This window comes from Dipodomys ordii, unplaced genomic scaffold (assembly GCF_000151885.1).
Source record: "Dipodomys ordii isolate 6190 unplaced genomic scaffold, Dord_2.0 Scaffold25, whole genome shotgun sequence".
In the NCBI taxonomy this organism is placed as follows: domain Eukaryota; kingdom Metazoa; phylum Chordata; class Mammalia; order Rodentia; family Heteromyidae; genus Dipodomys; species Dipodomys ordii.
The window spans coordinates 987,449-1,002,038 of NW_012267241.1; the positions used below are offsets into that span (position 1 = coordinate 987,449).

The window sequence follows — 14,590 nt, forward strand, 5'->3', positions numbered from 1 at the left end:
AGAACATTATCAAGAAAGAAAACAAACCCTATGATGTTGGAGAAATTATTTTCAAATCATACATCTGGTAAGGGTCTAGTATACAAAACTACTGTAGTTCAATAGTAAAAAGGCAAATGATTTGAAAAGATATTTTTCCCAAAGAAAACACCTGTGGTTAGTGAGCACTTGAAATGATGTTCAATCTCATTGTCACTAGGAAAATATCAATCAACTGTCAAATCACCATGAGATGCTATATAGGGCTATATAGTAAGGGCAATACCAGGGCTATATAGTAAGAAAGATGACTAATAAGTTTTGGTGAAGATATAGGGAAGCTAGCATTTCATATATTATTAGTGAGACTGTAAAGTGATGCAGTTGCTTTGGGAAAAGTTTAGTAGTTAATTAAAATGTTACACATAAAGTCATATGAACTAGGAGTTCTCTTAATGTTTATACTGAGGTAAATAAGAGCATAGGATCACATAAAAATCTGTACATGGAAGTTCATAGCAGCATTATTTATAAAAGCAGATGATGAGCAGATAAACTGTTATATTTACATAGTGAAATACTGTTTTGTTTAAAAGGAAATGAAGTACTACATCATGCTACAACATGGATGAACCTGGAAATGTTATGATGAATGACAGAAGGTCACAAATTATAGATTCCATTTATGTGACATATCCATTGTTAGGTGAATCTTTAGGAACAGAAAGTATATTAGTGGTTGTCAGGTGATGGAGGGCGTGGAATAGGAGGTGACTATTTTTGGATATGGGCTTTTTATTTTCTTCAGTTAATATAAATATTTTGGAATTAGAGTATAATGATGTTTCTATTTAAGATCATTTAAGTGATTAGTTTGAGAGAATAGATTTTACGTTACATGTCATGATATGTATCTGGATTGTGTCCACAGGGCTAATTGTTAAAGGCTTGGATGCCAGCTGATGGGGCTTTTGGAAAATGATTGTATCATGAGGACAGTAACTTCTCATGGATGAGTCTACGGAGCACTCATAATTTAATGGCATTATTGGGAAGGCAGGGCATATATGGAGGAGTAGGTGCTTGGTGGTGTATATTCTTGAAGGGCAATTGGGAAGCAGAGAGAATGCTTCCTGGCTGCCTTATTTTGAGCAGCTTTCCTCTATGCCTTACTCTTCTGCCATGACTCCTTTACAACCTACAGAAACAGAACTGGTTAACCGTAAGTTGGAACCATGAATTGAAATGTATCTTTCCTCTTTTGAAGAGTTTCTCTTAGGTATTTGTTACAGTAATGAAAAGTCTGACTGACACAGTGTGAACATTATATTCCATAAAACATCTCTTAGCAGTTTTGTATCCCTTTCCCTTTTCTAGCCAACCAGTCTACCTCTGTTCTGTGTTCAGATGACCAATTGATTGCATTCTAACAAACACCATTTTTTCTGCAGGCCCACAGGGTCATTCAGGGGAGCAAGTCTAAGGTCAATGATGCTGGACATTGATTTAAAGCCTGGTGTGTATTCTCTCTGCTTGTCCTTAAATTCAGGTATTACACAGAGCTGCATGCTCTTATCGAAGGCCATGTAGGACCCATCATGGATATGAGTAGGGTCTCCTATTGGCATTTCCCTGGCCAATACTGAGTCTATTGGGAATCTGAGAAAGCAGCACTATTTCCTTCTTGTCCCTCAATCCTTTACCCGTGAAACAACCTGAAGGGGGACATTGCTCACCTTTTCTTCAGGCATTTCCAGCAAGGGCAGGGCTGGATGTGTATCTTGGGAGTTTGAAGGCCAGGTAGGGCTGCTTGGCTCTGATTCATAGAATTTGTATCTGCTGGAATTAGGCTCTGGAAGGAGAGGGCTGCTGTGGCTGTCAGACATCTTCAGGGAGTGGTCACTCATCTGTCATGTGACTGGTGAAAGGGATAGAGAAAGAGCAGGTGAATGAGAATGGGGACACAAAGAGACTCAGCTGAGGCTATAATGACACCCGAGGGGGAATGGAGTATGACATGGGGGGATGAATAATGACACAAATGTATTTTTATCTCCAACGCTTGAAGCTGGCATTGCCAGAGTGGCCAGAGACCATTTGTCTATCCATATGGCTTTACTTTTCAAAATATCCCCACCTAGAATAAAGTTCAATTCTGCTTCAACTAGTTAGAAGTCTCTACTTTCTGATAACTGATGTATTTTCCTCTTCACTTTTCATTTTTCTCATTATTTTAATATATACAGTATTTTCCACTTGATACATACATAGGCACCCAGTACTAGTCTAGGGCCTAAAAGAAACATTTTCTAAGTTGCTATGGAGATACTCTTGTTTCAGTTTGACTTCCCATCCCCCTCAGTCCCCCTGTCCTCTGAGCCCTGTTTAGCCCATCTCCTATCCTTTCCTAGGAGTAGTACAACATTGTGGCATGTTCTTTTTTTTTTTTTTTCATTGTGGCATGTTCTATTGGAAGCCATGTGCATTTGGGCTGGGTGGGAGATCTTTCCCCTCCATGTGGAACTCTTTTTCTCTTCCCCCGAATCGGCCCAGGATTTACGCCATGACTTGCTTTTGGCGTACCACTGCTTATCTGTTTCCTGTTTCATCTTGTAACCCACTGGTAGTGCTACATTCTTCTTTCTATTCAGTTATTCTAGCCATTCTTATTTGCCTTTTTCTCTTACTTATGACCTAGAATTTTCCCCATTGATTTGAATTACCTGCCCTGAGTTTCAGAAATCAGGTATTTATTTATTTATGTATGTATTTATTTATTTTAGGACAGAGGCTGCTGATCCTTCATGTGAGTGCTAGCATTCCTTACTCTGACCATTATAGACACTGCTCAAGGGTTGCAGAGGTCTCTTCCAAATGGGATGAAGCCCCCTGTCAAATCTTGCATTAGTACCATTTTCCCAGGCTAGTTCCTCTCCTCTTCCCAACAAGAAGAATTGTTCCCTGTGGCTTCCACCCCTTACCAGGTTGTGTAAAACCTCTCTTCCCTGGAGCTCATACCATCTGACCATTCCTCCTACCAGCTGCTTACTGCAGTTACTGAATTTCTGCTCCCTCTCTTATCCAGTGAAGACTTTAGGTACTCCTAAAATCTCTTAGACTCCAATAATTCTAAGTAACTTTCATATCCAGATAGATAGCTCATTGGCCTCTTCTCTGGGTTTTCATCTCTATGGGCAATTTCTACCTTTCTTTCCAGCCATCAGTTACTGTAGCAGAAGCATGAGCCCCATATAAACACTATGAAATCTCCAATGTCAGATCTGTCCTCTGGCCACTACCTCCAATAACGTGAAGTTCCCTGACTTTCCAGAGACTTGACTCATGTTCTCCACCTATCTTCCTTTCTCACCTTGACCAGGATAGATTTAAAGGCCTATCATTTTGCTTCTTTCGATTCCCTTGTTCCACTCTCCTTCCTTCATGCCTTTATGGAAAAACATCAGCCAGGATAAACCCAGCTTTTCCATGTTTTCACCAAACAGCCTAGCATGGCGAAGAAACAGCTTTTTAAACAGAATAGACACCTTTACTTTCATGTTGATGATTGTCATCCCCAAATTAATGCTTGTTCGTAGCTCACTCCATCCTGGTTTGCAGATCCAGTCTTCAGTCCTCATCTCAACTAGACTGCTCAAGGATATTCCAAGACTTACCACCCTCTTGGACACACTGGTTAGCTTTAACAGCTGATCCTCTTTACACATGCTTCTTCACCTGCTCTAGGCTGGCTTGCCTCTTGCACATATGGTCATCCTGAAAAGCTCTCTCTAGACCATTTTCGCTGATGAGCCAGCACAAATGACTCAGGAGTTAGATACAATGCTGCCTTCTCCACCACTCTCTAAGACCTCTAAATTACACCATGCTTTCAGACAACATCTAGATGCTTTCATGTTTTGTTCTTCATCCATCTTCTTACCTGGTGGCCTTTATCCCACTTTCCCCCTGTTGGAGAAGCCTTCTCAGAGCCATCTTTCCCCCAATACTCCTATTCCTTACACATTCCCAGAGAACTCAGCATTTTTCTTTATAGAATTCATATGTACATATTTGTGCAAACCTCACCCACCTCAGAAGTCAAGATTCATAAGAACAGTGACTTTGTTGTGTATATTGCTATGACCATAGCTCCTAGCACAGTGCATAGTACTTAGTAAATGTTCAATAAATATGTGCTAGATGAAAGGAAGAAAAGAGGAAAGGAAATGAGGAAGGAAAGGAGACAGGAAGGGAAGGTTAGAGGGAAAGAGAAATGAGGAGAAAGGAAAGAAGAAAGGAAAAAAGGAAAGGAGGGAAGGATAGAGGAGGAGAAGTAAAGCTCCAGGTGGTTTCCAAAGTGGGAACGCTTCTTTGGAGAACTTTCCAAGTCACTGTGGGAATCCCTAATGGTTTCAGACCAATATGGGCCACCCACCAGCTCGGTGTATACAGGATGCTAGACCTTTGTCTTGATTAGCACCTGTCTTCACTTCCAGAAGTAGTTTATCAAACCACAGATAATTCTTATGTGGACCTAAGACATCATTTAAATCCAGCACATGATGATGCTGATGATGCTCTGGAACAGAGGACTTCTCCTCTCTTCTGATCCTGCAGTGAGATATGGGGAACACTACCCTGGAAGGGTATGCTAGGTGCAGGAGAGATCATCACAAGGAGCCTAGAAATCTGTCCTTTCCAATGTGCTCTCCCCCTCTGGTGGCCAGGAGCTGGTATAGCAGCCCTGGACCTTTAGTAAAAATTTCCACATGAAAACTAAGGGAGTTTGGCAGATGTCTAGACACATGATCTGGATGAACTAGTCATGTTCTGGGAAGAACTTGTGTTAAAATCCATTAAAAGTCCAGTTGAAAAATGATAACAATAGTTATTTTTTAAGCATAGTTCATTGACTCCAAGTTGCTATTGTCTCTAAGATACATGATGATGTCTCACAAAAGCAGAAGAAAGTGCTGCCAAAGTCAATTGTAAGCTGCACCCTGATCCTAAATATGTTAAAATTGTGGTAACAATGCACAGCATAATTAGTAAGCCCAAAGACATAAAGTGATGTGTTTTGAATAGATGCTGCTGAAATGCACAGGTTCAAGTTGGTAATGAGTATATTTAGAAACTGTTGCTTAACCAAAAGACCTCAAATACATTTATATTTCTTTTGATGAAAAAATGTATATATGCCAGGAGCCCCTTAAGAATAAAGACTGTCGATCAGGCACTAGTGGGTCACGCCTGTAATCCTAGCTATTCAGGAGGCTGAGATTTGAGGATCTCAATTTGAACCTAGCCTAGGCCGAAAAGTCTGTGAGACTCTTATTTCCAATTAACTGCCAAAAAAGCTGGAAGTGGATTTGGCTCAAGTGAGACAGCAGCAGTCTTGAGCAAAAGAGCCAATTGAAAGCATTAGGTCCTGAGTTCTAGTACCAACACACACACACACACACACACACACACACACACACACACATACACATGAACAGGGATTGTTTCCTTCTTAGTTTCTGTATCTGTGCCATCCAGCAGAAAGCCTGGCACATATCCTGGATGAATGTTCATTGAAATAAGAAAAGAATGAGTGTTCATATAAGGGAAGTACTCTCCACTCTAAAAGGACACTTGCTTCTCCACTCTTATAGAAAAGTAAACTGGAGCTGGTTGTCATGCAGATATAGCTCTCTCTACTTCCCAAAGGATGCTCATCTTGCCATTATGTTGTCTAAAGGAAGGAGAGAGCCAAAGGACTGGCTGCATGGTGCAGAGACACATTAGAACAAATATCCTGACCTGGGCTCCCTTCTTATTTCCATGGCATTGTTGGGCACAGCTAGGGTCTTCAGAGCTCAGTGGCTGGCCCTAAAGTCCTAGGTCCAGGTCCTCAGCCCAACACTGTTTCCCAGACCCACAAAGCCTCGGCAGGAATGATATGTTTCTCTAGAGAACATAGTGTTCCTTTGTCATGGGAATGTTTATCCTGTTAAAATGGGGGAATTTTGGCTTGAGGGCAGGAGTGAGATGCGAAGTAAAAATGGCCTTATAAAGAGAGAAGGTCGCTGTGTTTGGAAAGAGGCCCCAGCGGCTGGAAGCGCCCGGGCTTCTTTGTCACTCTCTTCAAAGGGCAACCTAGGATTCTTAGGGTAATCAAATTGCTGACTTAGTTCCTGGCATATAGTAGGAGGAGGTTAGTGATTTTCATTTCCCCTCGTCTTGGGCTTCCAATTGCAAGGAGAGATGGCTAGAGCAACCAGATGAAGCTCAAGCTGGCTAGTCTAAAACAGAACCTCTTTCAAAAGTTTCCATAAGGCGTCGCCACTTGTTAGAACTGGACATGGAATTCCTGCTTCAGCCACGTCCTGTCTGAGAGCCTCAGAGTCTGTTCCCAATGCTATTAGGAGCCAGTCCATTAAACCTGCTTCCAAGAACACATAATGATCTGCCTGGCGCTCTCCCTCACTCCTTGGCTGCCCACACCTTCTCTTCTCTCTCAGAATTATAGACAGAAAAGCTCTTTGGATCAGCCCTGTATCTCTCCAGAAAACAAGGCTCCCTGAGCACACTAGCTGCCCCATGCTCTCGGAATTCTCTTGTTGAGTACCTACTATGTGCCCGTTAACTCCCTTGGAAGGAACAGAACAGAAAGTCCCAGGTGTCTTCTGCAAAGAACTATTTTGAATGTTGGGGAGAGAGACAATGATCAAACCCTAAGTACTAAGGAAAAGTGATGGCAGATGCTAAGCCCAGTAATTTGCCTTCCCAATGTTGGAAACATGAGGCCCAGGGTTTGAGTCAGGACTCGGATCAGCAGGAAGGGAAGAGAAACACATCTCATGCCAAAGCAATTCCTGAAGATATCTCTGGTTTGTGCCAGGAAGTCTCAGTGTGAACACTGTTTGCCCGTGGGGAGAGGTGTCAGCAATCAGACATGCAGGCATAGACCCCAGTTGTTCTTCTAGTGTTTATAAAAGGGGCTCCTACTAGATTATGCTTGTTTGAAATTCTTTTTCCCTACAAGACTATTAATTCCTAGTGGAAATGCAAAAATATGCTTATGGCCAAAGGGGAGATGGAGCCCCATCAAGCATTTGTCTGCTTCCTTGGGTGGTAAAGTTCCTGTGCTTATGCCTTTTTGTTTTGATTTTCAACTTGTTGATATAAATTAGTAGGAGTCAAAGTTCTCTCTCTCTTTCTAGCTCTCTCTCTCTCTCTCTGTTTGTCATGGGGCCTGAAATCTGGGCTTGGGCTCTGTCTCTCAGCTCTTCAGCTCAAGAATAGCACCCTACCACTTGAGCCACAGCGCCACTTTTGGCTTTTTTCTGCTTATGTGGTGCTGAGGAATTGAACCCAGGGCCTCATGCATGCAAAGCAAGCACTTTACCACTGAGCCAACTTCCCAGTCCCAAGCTCTCTCTCTTCTATAATCTTTTGGGTTTAAGCATATAGGTGACTTGCCTGGGGGGGGTGGAAATGTGTTTGAAATGACTTAATTTATATCATCTTCTGCATTTGGAGGTTACTACATCTCTGAAGGAAGAAAATAGACTAGCAAGTTCTCACAAATATTTGTTAAACCAATTGGTTTTGCACAAGACCTTGCAATTGATACAAGGAAAAGTTTCCACAAAGTTTTATATCCTTAAGATCCAAGTGGATGTTGTTTTTCCTCTCTTCTCTAACACCTCGATGATTGAGGTCTACCTGTGCAGCTTAGCTCCCCTAGCCCCTGAGGCTGGCTGCCCTTGCTGTTAATCGTTGTGATAACTGGAAGCTCTTGTATCTAGGTAGCTGACACCAATTCCCCACTGAACTTTTATCCCTTGCTAGTTTTAGTTCTGTCCATCATGTCTGCACAGGACCCATGAACCTTTTTCTTACCTAGAGTACTTTAATGGCTGATCCCAAGTCTTCCTTTCTCTGAGGATGTTCTCTAGAGTTTCCTTTGGTCTGGCTCATCAGACAAGGCCAATCCTTTGCCATCCCACCATGAGGATCAGCATTCTCCTGATGGGAGTTTGTTGAGACAGGTTGGGTCACGAGGATCACTAGATAGGATAGGCCACTGGCTAGGTTAAGGTGAAGGTCCTTCGCTGGGTTCATTGCCTAACAGTTGACTCATTGTCATTTATGAAGGGTGGCTCCGAGCTTTTCTTGGCAGCTCTAGTCCACCGAGTCCGATCTGGGTTGAGAACGGGCTGACTCACTGGCCAGAAGGTCAGGTTGGGTGGAGCAGGGTCAGAGCCAGAGTAGCCTCTTCTGGGTCATCTGAATTTGGTCTAAGGTTCTGACTTTCTGGGTTCTTCTGCAAGGGCCTGGGCTGAGGTACTGCAGCTGAGACTCTAATCAGGCCTGGCCAGGGAACTCTAGCCCTTAGCTGAATGGATGCAAAAGTCTGCTGTGGTTGTGGGGAAGAGACCAGCTCTTTGCTTCATCTCCTGAGATACTAGCTTTTGACTGGGAAGGGATCTAGGGGGTGGTAGCTACATCCTGATCAGCTAATACTTGAAAATGGGATGACTGGTCCCTGAGTCATTACATCCCATCATTGGCAATTCCAGCCATCATGTTTCCCTTCAAGTACCTCTGTCGGATAAAGCCACACTCTCCCCAGACCCTGAGGAGAGTCAGCTAGAAGCTGACTTTCCTGACTTCTGTTCCCCAGTTCTTCTCACCTTGACATTAATGATGGATGCATTATTTTAAAATGCTACTTTATCATGTCCCTAACCCATGTTTTGAGGGTCTCCACATCTGAGATTCTTGCTTTTTGAGCTGGAAAAGTTTGCCTTTGAGCATGAGACTTTTGAGCCAGGATTAAAAGGTCCAGGCTCAGGGTACACAGGAATTTTGTGGAATGTTAATGAGAGGTGAAGGGAATTAAATTTCTATTTCCATCTCCATAATATCTTTATACAGATAATTGTTGTACACTTAAGCAAATATGGCTTAAATGAAAGTTAATGCATCCTTTTATATTTTAGGCAGGTGTTCTACCACTGAGCTGTACTCCCCAGTCCTACCCTTTTTTATTTTTAAAATAAAAATTTCAGGGTAGAAATTTTGAGTCTGTAATGACTGCTTTGGGCTGTGCCCTTGGATCATGAGGGATAATATATGGATTCTATCTCTCTGTCTTTCTCCCACTGTCTGTCTGTCTCTGTCTCTGTCTCTTTCTCTGTATCTCTCTGCAAGAGCTTCATTACTGAGCTACAGTGGAATTCCAGCTCATGGAATTTTAAAACATTCCCACAAGTAATGTTCATGTGCAGCTGATAGCTACAAGTCCTGGCCTTGCTACTTAAATCTTCCTAGTGTACACATTTTACTCCAGGTGGAAGTTGAGGATCAGCTTTGCCTGGGCAGTTAGGAAAGCAGGCTCTCAACTCCACCCAAGAAACAGGATCTGCATTTGAAGGAGAGCCATGGAAGTCCTTGGCTCTTTTAGGACAAGTTCAGTGTGCTGCAAGAGATGGGCTTTGGATGTAGAAAATATCTAAAGAGAGGTGGGATAGAGGAAGAGGCCTAGAAACAATCTTCACTGATTTCAGAATTCTTGCTTACTGGTCGAAACATTCAGGAAAGCAGAAAACCTAGAAAATGAGGAGGATTAAGTGGTTGATGACCAGGACAGTCACAGTGGGTGGAGGCCAAAAGAAGTATGGCCAAACCCTGGCTCTGCTACCTACTGCCATGTTGGACAAAGATTTCTCCTCTGTGAAGGGGGGATGGTGACAATGTACAGAGGGCCCAGTACATGGCCTGGCAGGCAACAAGTGTCAACAATGATCAACTTCTGTCATCCTTCCTTCCATCTTTTCTGAGATTGCTTCAACCACCAAAGATTTAATGAGAGAATTTGCTGAAGTAAAATATTGAGGAAGTCTACACTTTTTCTTTCACTTTTCCTTTCTTTATTTTCCTTTCTCCTTCCTTCCCCTTCCATTTCCTTTCCCCATCCCTTCCTCTCTATGTAACTATGAATGAGAAGAGTCAGGGTAACACAGAAGAGCCTAAATTCTGAGGAAGGAGAGAAAGAGCATCAGGAATCAAGAAAGAGGTGAAAAAATAGCTAACCCCCCCACACAAAAACAAGTTAATTTAGAGACAAGTAGGAGACAGTACACAATACCAAGCCTAACTCCCTGCGGGAAGAGAAGCCAAGTCACAACCACAGGGTGGTTTACTACTGGACAGTTGGGAAGCACAGAGATAGGTAAGCAGAGCGCCTAAGTTCTTTGTCTTTCCCCTCCAATGCAGAACTCATTGTTCTATTTGTCTCCCCATCTCTGTAAAGCATGTTGGGAACATCCCTTGGCTTGGACATTTGCTGTCCTGCGGTGCATAAGCTGGAGCTTCTGGTGTGAAAGGGAACCTGCTCAGCTACGAAGTTCATTATGATCAGCAGCATCTCCCACTATGCAAAGAATGGATGCTTCAAAAGTAAATGCAGGCCTGATACTGACAACAGACATTTGTCCAGTTTGGTCCTTACTCTGCTTTCAGTACTGACAGTGGAAACAGAGAGGAATAATTGGCTGCAGTTATGACTCATGATCGCTCCTCCCCCAGAACCAGTTATTCCAATAGTAAAGCACCAGGAAGGAATCCTATTCAATTTATTAAGTATACTTTTAATATTCTTTTTATTTTTAATATATATTTTTATTGTAAAGATACTGTACAAAGGGATTATAGTTACATGAGCAAGGTAATGAGTCCATTTCCTATCGAGCATGGTTACATCCTTCTTTATTTTTCCCTTATCATCATTCCTTCCCTCCTCAACTCCCCAACTTCCTCCCCAATCCTCCCCACCCCCTGCAAAATTGTAAAGTTCATTTTTCAATGAACTTTAGTGTCCTGTACATCTCATTCTTACAACGGGTCATCCTGTATCCTTATTTCAGCATTTTGTTATTTCCCTTCCCTCTCCTAATTAGAAAAATGTATATTCAAGATGCAGGACACTGGAATCAAATATAGTTTCAACAAGAGTTATACTATGGGGGAAGAACATACAAAGAAACAAAAAAAAACTCACATAGTACATTATAAGTACATTAAAAAGAACAGCAACAAAGATGAAACCACTTGTGTCCCTATCTTGGGGTTCATTTTGCTTATGGTCATATGTACATAGCTTTTGACCTTTTCTGCTTGTTCTAGACATATACTATTTATTACAGATAAGGAAAATCATGGGATCTATTTTATTTTAAAACTGTATTGCAAAGCTCATAGAACTTATAAATACTATAGACTATAATAGACAATTTGCTCCATGAAAGTTAGAATGTGTTTGTGACTTTAACTAAGCATCACTGTCCCACAATACTGTGAAATTTGGGAAATTATGTAACCACTTAATCACAATTAAAAATTTGGCAAAAAATAATGTTTTTATTTTTTTTGTTTTTATTTCTGACCTTACCTTTAACTATTTCAATGAATTTGTTTTCTTTATTTTGTAATTGGAGTTTTAAAAATCTCTTGCTCTTTTCTTTTATTCATATTTTTCTTCTTTCTTCTACTTTTCTTTCTTACTTTCACTTAATTTCCTTCTTTTTCCATTTCTCTGTCCTGACTTTATTTCATTATTCCATCATTATTATGTTTACCTTTGTTCATTTTGCATTATGGTTTGTTCTACATTATTTTGCCATTTTCTTTTTTTTTGGCTTTTCCTGAGTAGTTTATTTTTTATTTTTGTTTTAATACCACTTTCTTTTCTATGGTTATTGGTTGCATAGTAGTTGCTTCTATTTGGTTCCTATTTAATTCTGTACCAGGTTTGTCCAGATGTTGTTGCAGCTACAGGGTTTGTTTTCTCCTGAGTGATACTAGAGAGTAAGCTCTTAAGAGAGCTAGAAGAGATCTCTATACCAATTGATAAGCAAATTCCATCATAGACTGCAAGAAATATGAAAAAAGCAAGGGGGCATGGTTGCTGCAAAAGTTAATAACTCTTCAATAATTGAATCCAAAGATACTAAAGTTATTGAAATGCCACCCAAAGAATTCAGAAGCCTAGTTAAAAAATATCAGTGGCTTCAAAGAGGATTCAAATAAAACAAGTGAATGAAGTAAAAAAGTCAGTTCAAGACTTGGATAAGAAACCCCACAATATGGACAAGAAATTAAACAAGGAAATAGAGTTAGAAAAGCAAACAAACCTAGCAACACAACAAACTAATTCTTGGAGATGGAAAGCTCAATTAGTCAAATAAAATCAGAAAGCATTACTATTAGACTAGAGCAGATAAAATAAAGCATATCAGGGCTTGAAGACAATTAGGAATTATTACACTCAGGTAGCAATGAACATATAGCAATGAACATATAGCAATGAACACATAGTCATGACTAGAATGGTTAAGACAGGGTATGCTTAATCATACAAACCTGTGGTGTAGAACAGAGAACTAAGATATAGACTAAAAGCATAGAAATGAAATTATAGCATAAAATGTCTCTAAATCTAGGGAAACAAATGAACTTCCAAGGCATTTAGAACCCCAAAAACACAACCAAAAAGAATGTCCATATCATATTATATCAAAATGCCAAGCATTTTGAATACCATTTGAATACCATTTGAACATCAAAAACTGCAAGAGAGAATTTTCAAGTTTCTAGCAAAGGCAAACGTATCGAACAACAGAAGATCTCTCAGAAGGAATCCCAAAGGGCAGAAGAGCATGGACTGATGTAGTTTCAGGCCAGAAACAATTTATCCCTCAAAATTGAAGGAGGAATAGAAACCTTCCATGATAAGCCTAAATGAAAGCATTTCATAACCACTAAGCCAGCACTACAAAAAGTGGAAAATTCTTGTGGTGGAATCTGTAGTTTGGCATTCCCTCTTAATAAGGTACATTATAATACATGAGATAGCTAAAAATTGTTTCTCAGCATCCTTTGCACGTGGAGTTTTAGAAAAACAAAGACTTTGTCACTTATAAGCACTTAGGCAGAAATAGAGAAGATGGAGCAAAAGACTCCTTGACTAATTTTCTAATGAAATAAGGCCTTAGACATATATTATTTTCCTGTCACTCAGCCAGGCCTCAGGTGCTAGCTTTGTGGGGTTTGACAAGAGGTGTCACAGTTCTGATTTCCTGCTTCTGAAATATGGTGGTGGGAGATCGAACTCAATATTATTGTTTCAGCATTGCCTCAGAGGTAGTAGCTCCCTCCTGAAACCTCACTCCAAATTTTGTCAGCCCTTAAATATTTACAATCCTTCTTACAGTAGCTTCTGTTTCCTAAGCTGAACCCTACTGGTAAACGATCTCTGAAAACCAGAGTATTCTGTGAGATGGAAGGGAGGGAAGGGTAATTAAAAAGGAAGTTTAGGAAGGAGGACACTTTTTAGCATAAAGGAATAAGGATTTTCAACAGCTAAGAAGGACAGGTGAGAACACTTGAGTGGAAGGTGTTGCGTATCTGCTCTTTTCCTCCTCCCTCCCCCCCCACAAATCGATAGTTCATCATCTCCCACCTTCTATGGGTTGGATGACAGTTACTTGGGCTTGCATGTATTCTCAGCCATGCATGTGTTTTTTTCAGTGTGGGCGTCCCCTCATGGATCCAGCAAAGACAGATCCATCTGGAAAAGGCAGAGTGCTTTCTTCCCCATTGCATTCCTTTGTCACCCTGCTGGAGGCTGCAAGCTGCTGTCCTGTGCTCGTTTCCTGATCACTTACTTCCCCGAGGGAAGATGAAACAGAGGGACCAGGTGTTCTTTGACACCGTAAATCAGAAGAAAAAGCATTGCATGGGAGCGAGGAGACCTGAGATCTAAATTTAGCCTCCTAGCTGGGCGATCTTGGGCAAGTTTCTTTAACAAGCCCATATTTACTATACTGTGGACCTGCCCATTTCTCTCAAGTATAAGGGTTGCAGCCTGAAATCAGACCACAATCATTTCTCCTTCTGTAATTCCTACTATCTGCTCATCCTCCACAATCTACCCTTTAATGTGTCCAGAATAATACTGTTAGAATATGTTAGAGCCTATCATCTTTCCTTTAAGGCTCTGTAAATGCTTCCTCATTCACGTTGGGCAGGGCATAAAGTCTATACATCTTAGTGATCCTCTTTCCCCCCTGTCATACAGGAGGCCACAGCCCCATCATAGGGACTTTACCCACAAGGGTATATAAGTCAGTCCTATAGGGTTTAGATAGATGTTAATAGAATACCTATGTATATTTTTACTTAGTTAATTTTGTTTTCCTATTTTGTTTTGTGCGAGAACTTGAGCTTGAGCTCAGAGCCTGAGTGCTGTGCTTTTTTAGTTCAAGGCTAGTGCTGTACCACTGTAGCCATATTTCCACTTCTGGCAATTTTGGTGGTTAAATGGAGATAAGAGTCTCCTGCCTCGGCTGGATTAGAACCATGATCCTCAAATCTCAGCTAGGATTATAGGCATGAGCCAGTTGAGCTTTGCTAGCATTTCATGTAAAGTGTCCTGACTCAGATCATCTTTTAGATCGTTACTTATCACATATGGAGCTTACCTAATTTGCATCAGCATTGCAAAGTTAAGAGGATGGTGTTGCTTATATAGGCTCTGGAGCCAGACTGTCTGGATAAATCC

At 41.1% G+C, this 14,590-nt stretch overlaps 1 protein-coding gene across 1 annotated transcript in view; it reads right to left on the reverse strand.

Moving 5' to 3' along the window:
• Positions 1–14,590, reverse strand: part of Slc14a2 (solute carrier family 14 (urea transporter), member 2) — a 407,135-nt gene that overhangs the window by 43,712 nt on the left and 348,833 nt on the right. The window contains exon 4 of the mRNA XM_013014919.1: positions 1,716–1,897. Within this exon, the coding sequence (XP_012870373.1) occupies positions 1,716–1,886 (171 nt within the window). The 5' untranslated portion in view covers positions 1,887–1,897. The remainder of the gene's footprint in view (positions 1–1,715; positions 1,898–14,590) is intronic.